The 16,055-nt window shown below is 46.0% G+C and overlaps 1 protein-coding gene across 1 annotated transcript in view; it reads left to right on the top strand.

Moving 5' to 3' along the window:
• The window catches only part of LOC140420137 (uncharacterized), an 85,696-nt gene that overhangs the window by 52,303 nt on the left and 17,338 nt on the right, over nt 1-16,055 (top strand). Inside the window, 2 exon segments of the mRNA XM_072504165.1 lie at nt 6,772-7,889; nt 14,054-14,287. Coding sequence (XP_072360266.1) covers nt 7,125-7,889; nt 14,054-14,287 — 999 coding nt within the window. The 5' untranslated portion in view covers nt 6,772-7,124.

Consider the following 16,055-nt stretch of genomic DNA (forward strand, 5'->3'; position numbering starts at 1 on the left):
ACATCTCACATTAACAGAAAGACTAAGAGAATTAAAGACAGCAATTAAGGACAGACAACACTAAAATGGCGGGCGGAAACTTTTCCGTTATACACTTTCATATCTGTCTTAAGTCATCTAATCACACCCCAATATAATCCTAATTGGTTTGGGTTAGACTCAAACACATTTGATTTGATGGCAAGCCGTCCATCTTCAATGTGCAACATCAGCTTTTAATTGTTTCAATCTTCATGTTATGGAATGTGATATTCTGCTAATCTTTACCAGCAATAGACTGGTTTTAAGGTAGCTTAGCTGTTATCTGCATTGTGAACAATGGTGCCTTCATGTTGCTATGGTATTCAGTCCTTGTCCTTGACAATTAGCACAAGCAGTGTCAAATTGGAATGTCACACTGACTTTGAAAATATGCATTTGCCAGAACAAAGGACCTCAGTAAAAGTGAATTATGCTGTATAAATGGATATTTAAAACTGGAGCTTAATATTTATGCTTAAACAGCAATCTTTTACCTATACTAGTTGTATTCAAAATACCTGGCTTCTACACCCTCCCACTTCACAAAGTGCCAGAATGAACAAAATGCAGTCCTGAATGGAATTGTGAGCAGAACCAATAACACAGAATCCAATCCCTGTAATCACTTGTGAACTTATTGATGTCTCAGCAGGTACGAGGAAACACAGAATTCCTTCCCACACTGCGAGCAGGAGAACGGTTTCTCCCCAGTGTGAACTCGCCGGTGGGACGTCAAGCTAGATAATTGATTGAATTCCTTCCCACACTCGGAGCAGCTGAATGGCTTCTCCCCGGTGTGGACTCGCTGGTGTCTCCGCAGTGTGGATGATTCACAGAATGCCTTCCCACACAGAGCAGATGAACGGCCTCTCCCCATTGTGAACCCACTTGTGCCTCTGCAGGCTAGATAATTGAGTGAATCCCTTCCCACATTTAGAGCAGGTGAATGGTTTCTCCCCAGTGTGAACTCGCTGATATCTCTGCAGGGTGGATAAATGTCTGAACCCTTCCCACACCGAGAGCAGATGAATGGCCTCTCCCCAGTGTGAACTCTCTGGTGTGTTTGCAGAGTGAATGACTGACTGAATCCCTTCCCACACTGAGAGCAGTTCAATGGCCTCTTCCCAGTGTGAACCCTCTGGTGTGTTTGCAGGGTGAATGACAGACTGAATCCTTTCCCACACTGAGAGCAGCTGAATGGCCTCTCCTCAGAGTGAATGTGCCGATGAGCTTCCAGTGCAGATGAGGCTTTGAATCCCTTCCCACAGTCCTGGCATTTCCACTGTTTCTCCATGCTTTGGGTCTCCTTGTGTCTCTCCAGGTGAGACAATTGAAGCCTTACTCACACAGAGAACACATGTACGGTCTCTCCCCACTGTGAATGCTGCGATGTTTTTTCAGGCTGTGTGACTGATTTAAAGCTCTTTTCACAGTCAGTGCTCTGGAACACTTCCACTCGGGTGTGTGTTCTCCAAGGGATCAAGTGACTGTCAGATCAAGATGTGATGTTTGAGATTTCTGTCTGTAATTCCTCCTCTTCTAATATACTGTAAAAGGAGTTTACAAAGGTTATCACTGTCAGTACAGGATAGAAGCTCAGAACAGACAATTCTGGTTCCTATGGAACGTTCTTTCCACTCAAAAGCTGTAAATCTCCATCCCACGCACTCTCCCTCCATTCTCACTCGGCTGTATCTAATATTTATCCTCCCAATTCTCCTGAAGGTGCTGAGTCAGGCTGATTGACAGACTCATGGTCACGGTTTCCTGTCCTGGACACAGTGACCATCACAAATAGGAGCTGCAGTCAGCCATATGGCCCACTGAACTTGTTCAACCCTATAATGAGCCCAATGGCCGATATACCTCAGCACCTTTTCCCCACACTATCCCCCATATCCCTTGGTGACATCAACATCTCAAAACCTATCAATCTCAATCTGGAAAATACTTGATGACTGAGGCTCCACAGTCCTCTGGAGTAGAGAATTCCAAAGCTTCACCACATCCTCAAGTGAAGAATTCACTCCTCATCTTAACTTTCAGTCCATTTTCCTACCTGTTCCCCGTGACCCTCAACTCCCTCATCAATCAGAAATCTATCTAGTTTCACTGCGCCGAGGACACAGGTTCGATCCGTGTGGAGTTTGCACAAAATCACCGTGCCTGCGTGGGTCTCATCCCCACAACCCAAAGATGTGCAGGGTAAGTGGATTGGCCATACTAAATTGCCCCTTAATTGGGAAAAACATGAATTGGGTACTTTAAATTTAAAAAAAGATGTTTGGAGGACGGGCGGGGGGGGGGGGGGGGGGGAGGGACAAGACAGCCAATCCACTCAGCATCTCAATGTACACCCTCATCAGTGCCTCTTAAAATCTTCATCTGAGTCCACCCATAGCAGAACCCATCTCTGATCTCACCATCCAATGAACTGGCAAGCAAACTATATTTCACCCTGACCTGGATCCAGTTCCAGTGTTTCACCACAGCTGATCCCAACCTATCGTGGCTGCTAAGTTTGTGCAGTGTTGTATCTGAGCTGGTGGCAGTGAGGGACAGATCAAATGGCTATGTGTCTTCATGAAGTGCTAAGCTGTTGCTCTCTCTTTTCATCTTTGATGTGCAATGGCTGAACAGGCAGCATTTTCACGATGGGCTGAAGGGCATCTTTCTGTGCTGTAAAACTCTATGACTCTTTAAAGTTTGGGTCTCTGAAAGCAGGAAATCAGAAGGAAAAAGTTGGTTTGAAGGAAGACGGTGGGGGGTTGGAAAGGAAGAGATCTATGGTCTACATTTTCCGAGGATATGACGAGGTGTGTAGTTGAGGGGAGTGCAGTTGATAATATCTTTTGTCACAAGTAGGCTTACATTAACACTGCTTACAATCCCACAGTCGCCGCATTCCGGTGCCTGGTCGGGGAGGCTGGTACAGGAATTGAACCGTGCTGCTGGCCTTCCTTGATCTGCTTTAAAAGCCAGCTCTTTAGCCCTGTGATAAACCAGCCCCTGTATGTACATGGAGGGAAAATTCAGAATGTCCAATTCACCTAACAAGCACGTCTTTCGGGACTTGTGGGAGGAACCCAGAGCACCCGGAAGAAAGCCACACAGACACGGAGAGAACGTGCAGACTCCACACAGACAGTGACCCAAGCCGGGAATTGAACCTGGAATCATGGAACTATGGAGCAACAGTGCTACCCACTGTGACGCCCACATGTAGCCCATATCGACTTTAGTAAGACTTGTGACAAGGTCTTACATGGGAGACTGGTCAAGATGGGATCCAGGGCAAATTGATACCAAAATTGGCTTCCTGGCAGCAGGCAGAGGGAGATGGTCAAAGATTGTCTTTGTGACTGGAAGCCTGTGTCCAGTGGTGTTCCACTGCGATCGGTGTTGGGTTCCATGTTGTTCGGAGCGTACATCAATGATCTGGATGTGAATGTTGGAGATATGATAGGATGGCAGATGACACAAAAATTTGGGGGTGTGGGAAATGGTGAGGAACGCCTCAGATTACAGGATGATATGGACGGGCTGGTTCGATGGCAGAACAGTGGCAAATTGAATTTAATCCTGAAAAGTGCAACAGGTCAAATTCAAGTAATCTCTCCTAACTCAGCAACTGGAGCTGTGTATATAGTTAATGTTAAATAAAATAAGTTTTGTTTTCTCTACAACTCGGTGTTATACTCTTCATTGTATCTTATTAAATACCCATATCCCCACACTCTCCTGCCACTCAACCAATTTCCTAACCGTGTCAATAATTTGCCCTCAACTCCGAAGGCTTCCACCTCAGCTAACAGTGTTTTGTGTGGGACTTTATCAAATGCCTTCTGGGAGTCCATATAAATGACATCCATAGACATTCCCCTGTCCTCGACCTCAGTCACCTCCTCAAAAAATTCAGTAAAATAAATCAGGCTGGTATCCCTGATCAAACAAAGTTTTTTCAAAGTGTTCAGTTACCCCACCCCTAATTATACATTACAGCAGTTTCCCCACCATAGATGTTCATAACAATAATCTTTATTAGTCTCAAAAGTAGGCTTACATTAACACTGAGGGACTGAATTCAGACTGTCCGATTCACCTATAAGCACGTCTTTTGGGACTTGTGGGAGCACCAGGATAAAACCTATGCAGACACGGCGGAGAACGTGCAGACTCCACACTTAGTCACCCAAGGCAGGAATCGAACTTGGGTTGCTGCCGCTATGTATCAACAGTGCTAACCATTGTGCTACCATGTTGTGTTCGGCTAACTGGTCTGTAATTCCCTGTTTTTCCCCTTTCACCCTTCTTAAAAAATGAATCCCTTCCCACACTAAGAGCAGGTGAATGGCTTCTCCCCAGTGTGAACTCGCTGGTGTATCCGCGCTTCAAAAAGTGCAATTTTCCAACCCAGGGGGACTACTCCTGAATCTAGGGAACTCTGGGAGATTCTAGTTAGAGCATCTACAATGTCCTCCCCGACTTCCTTTAACACCCTCGATGGAAACCGTCAGGTCCTGGGGATTCGTCACTCTTTAGTTCCATTAGTTTCCTAGTTAGTGATGGTATCGTCATGTTAATTGTATTAAGTCCTTGTCCTCTATCGACTATTAATTTCTGGCAAGTTATCCGCCTTTTCAACTGTAAATCCTGAGGCAAAGTAATTGTTCAGCGTGTCTGCCATTCCCCCATTATCACTGACAATATCTCCATTTTCAGCTTTTACTGGGCCTACATTGCTCTTCACACCCGCTTTCCCTTTATATAACTAAACAGTTCTTCTCATTGATATTGATGTCCCTTGCGAGTTTCCTTTCATAATCCCTTTCAGTCGCTCTTGCAAGCTGCTTTATGACCCTTTGCTGGTCCTTGTACCTATCCTATTCGTCCGTATCTGTCCTGTGTCTTGTATTTTTTGCACCCTTTCTTTTAGTTTTATGCTGTCCCTAACCTCTTATTTGTCCCTGGCTCCTTTTTTGTTTGTGAAGTGGAGCCTTTTCCTCTCGGGGGTATATACTTGTTCTGTATCTCGTTAAATGTTTCTTTAAATATTCTCCACTGATCTTCAGTTGTTTGACCCATTACCAGATCTCCCCAGTTTACCGTGGACAGTCTCTGTCTCATCCCGTTAACGTCAGCCTTACCCAAGTCTAAAATTCTACTGTCTGTAACGTGCTTTTCACTTTAAAACACTACACTGAATTCAATAATGTTGTGATCACTGTTTGATAAATGTTCGTGCACAGTTAGGCTACTAATTAAATTGGGCTCATTACTCACAACTAAATCTAATATTGCCTGTCCCCTTGTTACATCTGGAACATATTGCTGCAGGAAACTATCCCGGACACATTCCAGAAATTCACTCCCTTTCTGTCAGGTGCTTGTCTGCCTCTCCCAATCTGTGTCAGTTATAATCCCCCATTAATACTACTCTGCCTTTGCTACACACTCGCCTAATTTCTGCCTTTATACAATCTAGCACCTCAGAACTGCCACTCGACGGTTGATACACAACACCCATTACAGTTTTAGATTTTTTTGTTCCTCAGTTCCACCCATATGGGGCGGGATTCTCCATCCCGTCGGCCAATGGGGTTTCCCGTTGTGGGCACACCCATGCCGTTGGGAAATCCGCGGGCATCAGCGCGCTGCCGGCGAAGCGAAGGATCCTGCCGACGGAGAATCCAGCCCATGGTCTCCGCTGGATGCTTCCCCTCATTATATCCTCCCTCACTCTTGAGGTGATAGTATTTCTAATCAGTGAGGCTACTCCACCCCCTCTGCCATATTCTCCGTCCCTCCTGTAAACTTTATAACCGGTATATTTGGTACCCAGTCCAGACTGTCCTGCTACTTGTTTTTGGAACTGTATTGAGTTCCGCTGAGAACTCTTCCCCCTCCCCCACCATTTGTTAGTTTAAAGTCATTGTGACCTCCCTATTTATCCTTTTCACGAGGACACTGGTCCCAGATCGGTTCAGGTGGAGACCGTCCCAACGGTACAGATCCCTCCTGTCCCAGTACTGATGCCAGTGCCCCATGAAATGGAACCCCTCTTTCCCGCACCACTCCTTTAGCCACGAGTTTACTTCCCTAATTTTCTCATCCTTATGCCAATTTGCACGTGGCTCGGGGAATAATCCAGAGATTATAATCCTTGGGAACCTGTTCTTTAATTTTGTTCCTAGTTTATGATATTCCCAACACTGGTCCTCTTTCCGAGTCTTGCTGATGTTGTTTGTCCCAATGTGAACCACAACAACTGGATCCTCCCCCTCCCTCTCCAATATCCTTTCAAGCCGGTTAGAGATGCCCCTCACCCCGGCACCGGGCAGGCAACATACCATGTGAGACTCTCGGTCCTGCTTCCAAAGGATGTTATCAGTTCCCCTAATTATAAAATCCCCGACAACTACCACTTCCTCCCCCCGCTTGGATGGCCTCCTGTACCAGGGTGCAGTGGTCAGCCAGCTCATCCTTCCTACAGTCACTGCTCCGATACCCTGCCCCTCCGAGTCCGCTCCCTGGAGACTCGGCTGTGAATCCCCGAGATAAGGTTTTTGTCCTCACAGCTCCGAAACTCCATCCCTCCGAGTCCGCTCCCTGGAGACTAGGTATGGGGAATAGGTATTGGAGACGAGGTATTGGGGAATGAGAGGTAGGAATGTTCCATAGAAACTAGAATTCTCTGTTCTGAATTTCTATCCTGTACTGAGTGTTGACTTTTGTAAACCTCTTTTACAGATATTGCAAGAGGAGGAATTACAGACAGAAATCTCAATTGTCACATCTTGGTCTTACAGAGTCACCTTGGGACCTGAATATCATCGGCCCTTGAATCTAGAAGGAGAAATGTTTGCCCAATCTGTTGGCTTCAAAAGATTTTAACCATCAGTGTGACTGGAAAAGCACCGAGACACACACACCCGAGTGAGAGTGTTCCAGAGCACTGACTGTGGAAAGAGCTTTAACTAGTTACACAGCCTGAAAAAACATTGCTCCATTTAAGCGGGGAGAGACCGTACACGTGTTCTGTGTGGAGTGGACGAGGCTTCAACTGATCGTCCAACCTGGAGAGACACGAGGAGACCCAAAACATGGAGAAACCGTGGAAATGTGGGGACTGTGGGAAGGGATACAGATTCCCATCACAGCTGGAGACTCATCGACGAATTCACACTGGGGAGAGGCCATTCATCTGCTCCATGTGTGAGAAGGGATTCACTCTGTTCTCCAGCCTTAAGACACACCAGCAAATTCACACTGGGGTGTGGCCATTCACCTGCTCTCAGTGTGGGAAGGAATTCACTCAGTTACCCAATCTGCAGACACATCAGCGAGTTCACACTGGGGAGAGGCCATTCACCTGCTCTCAGTGTGGCAAGGGATTCACTCAGTTATCCAACCTGCAGAGTCACCAGCGAGTTCACTCTGGGGAGAGACCGTTCATCTGCTCCCAGTGTGGGAAGGGATTCAGTAAATCATCCAACTTGCGGACACATCAGCGGGTTCACGCTGGGGAGAGGCCGTTCACCTGCTCTCTGTGTGGGAAGGGATTCACTCAGTTATCCCACCTGCAGAGTCACCAGCAAGTTCACTCTGGGGAGAGACCTTTCATCTGCTCCCAGTGTGGGAAAGGATTCACTCAGTTCTCCAACCTGCGGACACACCAGCGAGTTCACACCGGGGACAGGCCATTCACCTGCTCTCAGTGTGGGAATCGATTCACTCAGTTATCCAGCCTGCAGAATCACCAGCGAATTCACACTGGGGAAAGACCGTTCACCTGCTCCCAGTGTGGGAAGGGATTCAGTGATTCATCCAACCTGCGGACACATCTGCGGGTTCATAGTGGAGAGAAGGCAATCACGTTCTCTGAGTATGGGAAGGCAATTAGTGTTCCATCCCACCTGCAGACACACCAGAGAGTTCACACTGGGGAGAGGTCATTCACCTGCTCTCAGTGTAGGAAGGGATTCTCTCAGTTATCCAGTCTGAAGTCACACCACAAATTCACATTGGAGAGAAGCCGTTCACCTGCCCTCAATGTGGTAGGGAATTTAGTGTTTCCTCATACCTGCCGAGACAGAAGTGATTACAGGGGCTATTGCTGTTATTGTTTCTGCTCTCAGTTACATCCGGGACTGCATTTTGTTCATTCTGTCAGTTGGTCAATGGGGAGGGTCGGAGGGTTTTGCTCTGCTCGACTTGGCAGTCTCATGGCTTTGCCTCCAGAGGGCTGACGCTCTTTGAGCCTTGTTGCGACTACCTTGGTTCAAATTTCACAAGGATCACAGAGTGAAGGGGTGTTTGGAAGTGAGAAGATATTCAGTTTGCATTTCTGTTTGGATCCCTCTAAATCCTGCCACATTACCATGAAGATGGGCATTGGTGGTTCCATGTTTTTGTTTAATTTATCTGGGTGAACATCCAATCAGGGTATGAGGGGCAAGTTGTCTGAGGTAGACTGGGAAACTGCATTAAATGGTATGATGGGAGACAGGCAATAGCTAATATTTTAAGGCATTATTATTCATCTACGGGGGGGGTGTCAGTTAGCTCAGTTGGCTGGATGGCTGGTTCATGATGCGGAGTGACTCCAATAGCTGGGGTGCAACTGTCGTACTGGCTGAGGTTATCCATGAAGGGTCCACCTTCTCAACATTGCCCCTCGCCTGAGGTGTGGTGACCCTCAGATTAAACCACCAGTCATCTCGCTCTCGCTCCCTCTCTCTCTGATATCTTCAGTCTGGATAGGCCCAGTGGACCAGGCTATTCTGGGTCTGGATATTTTATCCTAATTGAATTCTCCCTTAAGCTTTGAAAATGGGAAAGTAACATGGTCAATCAGAACCATCAGGAAAGATCAGCTTTATGAACATCCAATGTGGCAAAAGATAAGAATGATTGTGGCCAATTACAGATGGAACCAGCATCATTCACTGGTAATGTTCCACCGTGTACCAAACAATACCCATCAACCCGTCCCCAACCGAAGGGATTTTACCCACAGTAGAGCAACTGGAGGAAAGAGGGATGTTAATTAAAACACGCAGTTCGTCAAATAGTCCAGTTTGGCAAATGGTACAGGGCGTCTGACCATTGACTACTGAAAGGCAAACCTATATCAATTTGGTCTCCACCTGTGTTCCAGTTAAAGTCTGGAATGTTTAGATGGGATGAATAAATTGATCACTTTCTCCTGGAAATATTTACATCCTGGCCCATGAATTTTGTTTTAAAGAAATCCACATTTGAAAGCCCGGCCACGACATGAAATATCAGCACCATAACAGGGGAGATAAGACAGACAGACACTCACTTTGATCTTCAGCGCATCTGAGAGTTAAGAATATGTGACATGATTTTGGGATACCGGTGTGGGTGTGCAGATGTGATTTGTTACATGTGAAAAATAACAAGCCTAAATTCATGGTGAAATGGACTGAAGACCGGGTCCCAAACACACAACTACTGGAGACACAGCAGGAGATGAAATGGTTAATGTGGCCAGGGGATTGAGACACCATTGTGACATCATCAAGACATTGACACACACTCCAGAGAGAAACTGACTTTAAAACAATCAGGATAGAATTAAACACACTGGACATGGTCAAAGTGGGAGTGAAATTAAAGCGATAATGGGACAATGAAGGGCTTGGGAGAAATAATGCTGAGTAAGAACTGTCCACAATTTGGCCGTGGGGTAGAGAGGGAGTTGGAAAATCTTTCACATCCATGTTTGATCTGTTGTTTGAAGCATCTATCCTTATGCACCAGTAACCTAGAACTCACCGCACAAGAAGAAATTATCGAGTAGATGTTACCCCAGGCGGAGCCAGAACTGGACAATAATGGAGTGAAATTGAGTGAGGATTTGTGGAGAGTCTTGTAAATTCTTAATAGGATGTGGGAGTCGCTGGACCAGAATTTATTGCCCTTGAACTGAGGGGCTTGCTCGGACATTTCAGATTTTAACCGGGTCTCCCCTATTTCTAGTCTCTGCCACCAGGGGAAACATCCTCTCCGCATTCTCTCTGTCAATTCCACTCAGGATCTCATGTGCTTCAATACGATCATCTCTCATTCTTCTCAACTGCAATGGATACAGGCCCAACCTGTCAAACCTTTCCTCAGAGGATAACCCCCTCATTCCAGAATCTGGGAGTCAACCTCCTCTGAACTGCTTCTAATGCAATTATCTCATTTGTGAATAAGGAGACCCAAACTGTACACAGTGCTCTCAATATGGGGCGGGATTCTCCATCCTGAGGCGCCCCCACCAATGGTGGCCAATGGGGTTTCCCATTGTTGCCAGCTCGTCGTCTGGAAATCCCCGGGCGTGGGTGCGCTGCCGGCGCAACAGAGAATCTCGCCAGTGGAGAATCCAGCCCATGGCGTCGCCAAGGCCCTGTACAACTGCAGCAAAACATCCCAACTTTTATATTCCAGTCCCTTTGCAATAAACAACAATATTCCATTCACCTTCCTCATCACTTGCTGTACCGGCTGGAAGGGCCCTTCCTTTTCATAACCTTATTTCCCCTTTCTTTTATTTTTGCCGTTACATTTTTGGTCCATGGATGATTAATGGACAAGTCATTTTAAGGCAAGCAGCCTGTATCTTTAATTCAAGCAGAAGAATCCAGGCGTCTGTGCTGGTTTAAACTGGAGCTGCAGACCTTTAGGCACCAGTGTAAGAATTGGGGTTGGGACTCGGTTTGATTGATTCGCTGGTGGCCAATGAATTGGCCCAAAAGGCTGTGCTCCGAGGTAACAGGCGGTGATTGGATCCTATCACACTGGGATGTTTTTCAGAGTCCCAAGCTTGCAGTTTGATTCTAGCAACACGAGGCAGAACTGACTAACTCTCTCTCCAGAAGGCAGCTGTGAGTGCTATCTCTCTTCCCAGATAGCCTGTGGGTGCTGTATTCCTGAAACCATGGAGACCCAAATACAAACCACAAACTGCAAGAAAAGTTTGAACAGAGATGAGGTGCCTCTCCAGAAAAGTGTGAGTACTGCATTTCTAAACTACAGAGCACCTGAACAAATTAATCTACAGAGATCAGTACAGGCTGTAAACTAAAGACTTTAATCTGCAGGTTTGCTGTGAAGAAAAGTGCACTAAAAACCATCATCTGAAAAAAATAATTTATTTCACTTTTGATTTTATCCCTTTCCACCCCTCTGTGTTTGTCTGTCTATGTGTGTGTATATATAGAGGCTGGGGGCAGGTTAAAGTGGGAATTAGGAATTGGCTTATAGTTAATCAGTTGTGTTTGCTGCATATTTTATTATTGTTCTTGTTATAAATAAACAGTAATCGTATTTACATTTGCAACAATGGTGACTGATTATTGGGCAGCCAAGGGCCAAAGACATAGGGTATTTTTATAAGAATTATTGGTTAATTCGCTTGTGCTGTGACTCCGGGGCACGTGGGGCTGGAATTGACCGCGCACTATCCCAGGGTGTCGTAACACGGCAAACTAACTTGTGATTCCTGTACCAGGACACCCAGATCCCTCTGTACCTCAGAGTTCTGTAATCTCTCTCCATTTAAATAATGTTTTATTTAATCCTTCCTGCCAAAGTGGACACGTTCACATTTTCCCAAGTTATACTCCATCTGTCAATTTGCTCCCACTCACTTAATCTATTTGTTGCACTTTGCATTCTCTTGAAGAGCACTTGGCAAATTAATTTCCAATCCCTCTTTGTGTCATCAGCAAATTTAACCCCATCCAACTCATTAATATAGATTGTAAATAGTTGAGGGCCCAGCACTGATCCTTGTGACATTCCACTTGTCACATCTTACCAACCCAAACATGACCCATTTATACCCACTCTCTGCTTCCTGTGAGCTAACCAATCCTCTATATGTTGGCCTCTAGTCTACACCATGAGCTCCTTTGTTGTGCAGTGACCTTTGATGTGGCACCTTGGGAAATACTTTCTGAAAGCCCCGATGCTTCGTTTGTGTGGCTGCCGGAAAGTCCTGGAAGAAGGAAATCCTCACTCCCTCATGGAGCCAGGTCCCACCTCACCTTACCTGTCTCCAGGACCGACTGGTGATCTTTCAAGTTGTGGAAATGAATGATTACAGGTCTGGGTTGGAAACTATCCCTCGGCGTCAAAGACAGGATCCAGAACCTAACGGGAACCTTACCCTCTACACCTATTCCGGCAGGCCGACGACTCGGATGTTCTTTCTCTGACCCTCAGTTCTCCAAGTCTTCCAGGAGTCCACCACAGCACTCGGCCGGTTTTCCAAGAATTGAGGAGATGCCGAGGAGGCATCTTGCTCAACGTTCAAGATTCTCTCCTCCGGATCATCGAGCCTCTTCATGGTGTTTTGCAGCTCGGCCTCATGAGCTCACAGCTATTGAGTCAGCACACTCAGCCTCTGGTCAGTAACACGGAGAATATCGGCAGTCATCATTTTCACCGCCTCTGAGAGAGTCCCAGAGAGCGCAGGGTCGAGGGACCTCCTGAGGGTCAGGCCCCATGTTGAAATGGTGGCTCCACCCCCACTGAATCCGCCTGCACTCTTTTATCAACGGATTCCTTGATGCTTTTCAGCATAATCTTACCAAACGTAATCCCGAAACGTTCCAGGGACATGACAACAAATATTAATTCAAGGATTAGGTAGATGAGTGCCGGGCAATCAGGATAAATGATGGATTATAGGCGAGTGACACTAGAACCTGTGGAATAGCAGCTACTCCCATGGCCGTATTACGGGATACTCTCCCCCCGGGACAGATTTCTGATTGACGAGAGAGTCGAGGGTTATGGGGAACAGGCAGGAAAATGAGGAGAAAGCTGAGATGAGGAGGGATTTCTTCACTCGAGGATGTGGTGAACCTTTGGAATTCTCTACCCCAGAGACCGTGGAGCCTCCGTCATCAATTATTTTCAAGACAGAGATTGATAGGTTTCTAGATATTAAAGATATCGAGGGATGTGGGGGATAGTTTGGGAAAATGGTGCTGAGATAGATCGGCCAATGATCTCGTTGAATGGTTGAACAGGCCCAAATGGCCGACTGCAGCTCCTATTTGATATGACCTCTATGCCCAGGACAGGAAGCAGTGAGCATGGATCTGTCAATCAGCCTGAATCAGCACCTTCAGGAGAATTGGGAGGGTGAATATTAGATACAGCAGAGTGAGAATGGAGGGAGAGTGTGTGGGATGGAGATTTACAGCTTTTAGGGAATGAGAAAGGAGAAATGTTGCAGAAAACTGGAATTTAATTGTCTGTTCTGAATTTCTATCCTGTACTGACAGTGATGTATTTTGTAAATTGTTTTTACAGGATATTAGAAGAGGAGGAATTACAGACAGAAATCTCAAACGTATGTCTCAATCTGACAGAGTCATTCGCTTCCTTGAGACCTGAATTTCATCAGAATTTAAATCTAGAAGGAGAAATGTTTGTCCGATCTGTCAGCTTCAAAGCTTTTAAACATCAGTGTGACTGGAGACACACACACACCCGAGTGAGAGTGTTCCAGAGCACTGACTGTGGAAAGAGCTTTAACCAGTTACACAGCCTGGAGAAACATCACACCATTCACAGCGAGGAGAGACCGTACACGTGTTCTGTGTGTGGACGAGGCTTCAACTGATTGTCCAACCTGGAGAGACACGAGGAGACCCAAAACATGGAAAAACCGTGGAAATGTGGGGACTGTGGGAAGGGATACAGATTCCCATCAGAGCTGGAAGCTCATCGACGCAGTCACACTGGGGAGAGGCTGTTCACCTGCTCTGTGTGTGGGATGGGATTCACTGAGTGATCCAGCCTGAAGACACATCAGCGGGTTCACACTGGAGAGAAACTGTTCACCTGCTCTCACTGTGAGAAGGGATTCAGTCGTTCATCCACTCTGCAGAAACATCAGCGAGTTCACACTGGGGAGAGACCATTCACCTGCTCTCAATGTGGGAATGGATTCTCTCAGTTATCTCACCTGCAGATTCACGAGCGGGTTCACACTGGGGCAAAGCCATTTACTTGCTCTCAGTGTGGGAAGGGATTCACTGATTCATCCCACCTATTGAGACACCAGCGAATTCACACTGGGGATAGGCCATTCACCTGCTCTCAGTGTGGGAAGGGATTTACCAAATTATCCAACCTGCAGAAACACCGGCGAATTCACACTGGGGAGAAGCCGTTCACCTGCTCTTAGTGTGGGAAAGGATTCAGTGATTCATCCCACCTATTGAGACACCAGCAAGTTCACACTGGGGCGAGGCCATTCATCTGCTCTCAGTGTGGGAAGGGATTCAGTGATTCATCCAACCTGCAGACTCACCAGCGAGTTCACACTGGGGAGAGGCCGTTCACCTGCACTCAATGTGGGAAGGGATTCTATGTTTCATCACACCTGCTGAGACACCAACAAGTTCACAATTGATTACAGGGGTTGGATTCTGCTGTTATTGTTTCTGTTCTCAATTACACCACAGATTGCATTGTGTTCAAGGTTGGTCAATGGGGAGGGTCGGAGGGTTTCGTTCTGCTGGACTGGCCGGTCTCACGACTTTGCCTCCAGTGGGCTGATGCTCTTGAGCCTTGTGGCAAATACTTGGCTTCAAATTTCACAAGGATCACAGAGTGAAAGGGTGTAAGAATATATTTAGATCACATTTCTGTTTGGAACCCCCTAAATTATGCTTGTTGCCATAGAGATGGACAATGGTGGTCACGTGGTTCTTTTGATTATTTTATCTGGGTGTTTCTCACAGAAGAAAACTGTCAAGCTGAGGGGCATGTTGTCTATGGTAGACTAGGAAATGACAATAAAAGATACAATGGCAGATATGCAATCGCCAGCATTTCAGGAATTATTACCTATTGACATTAAATTAGATTGCTTTGAGGAACAAAACTGTCAACAGGAAAAGTGGTGCAACCATGGCTAACAAGGAAAGTTTAGATCCATGGAAGAGACTCATAAAGTGGCCAAAATAGTAGTGAGCCTGAGGATTGGGAACATGTTTTAGAATTCAGCAAAGGACCAAGACACTGATAAAAGAGAAAATAGAATACGAGAGCAAACTGGCGAGAAACATAAAAATCAATGAATATCCTCGATCAGTATGTGAAAAGAAAAAGATTAGCGAAGACCAATGTGGGTCCATTCCAGGCAGAGACAGGAGAGTTTACAAGGGGGAATAAGGAAATGGCAAAGAATCTAAACAATGTGTCTGTCTTCATGGAGACAGAAATTGTCCCCAAAACACGAGAGAACTAAGGGACTAGTGAGCACGAGGGACTAAAAGATATTAGTATTAGTAAAAAATGTACTGGAGAAATGAATGGTATTGAAAGTTAATAAATCTCCAAAAGCTGCTGCTCTACATCCCAGAGTGTTGAAAGAGGCGGCTGTAGAGATAGTGGATACATTGGTGGTCATCCTTCTAAATTCTATAGATTCTGGAGTGGTTCCTGCAGATTGGAAGGTGGTAAATGTAACCCCAATATTTAAGGAGGGAGAGAGAAAATGGGGAACCACAGACCAGTACCTTAAATCAAGGAGAGAAAATCAGAAATCTGTCCATGTGGCACAGTGGTTAGCACTGCTATCTCACGGCACCAAGGTCCCAGCTTCGATCCCGTCCTTGGGTCACTGTCCGTGTGGAGTTTGCACATTCTCCCCGTATGTATGGGTCTCACCCCCACAACCCAAAGTTGTGCAGGGTAGGTGGATTGGCCAGACTAAATTGCCCCTTAATTGGAAAAAAGAAGTGGGTACTCTAATTTTATTTTTTTTAATGAAAAAAAAAGACCCAGGGGTGGTTGATAAGGGGGTCTGGAAGATGTCATAAGACCATGAGTAACTCTTTCCCCCCCCCCCCCAAGTGTCCATGATATGATCACACAGGTCCTTGCTGCCCAATATCCAATTTCATTGGTTCTAAAGGTCAATATATGTAATCTATAATCACTATGATTGGATTGAGTCCAGCCGAGATGGGCGGAGTAACTGTTTGAAATGGTAT

Source organism: Scyliorhinus torazame, chromosome 5, assembly GCF_047496885.1.
Source record: "Scyliorhinus torazame isolate Kashiwa2021f chromosome 5, sScyTor2.1, whole genome shotgun sequence".
NCBI classification, from domain to species: domain Eukaryota; kingdom Metazoa; phylum Chordata; class Chondrichthyes; order Carcharhiniformes; family Scyliorhinidae; genus Scyliorhinus; species Scyliorhinus torazame.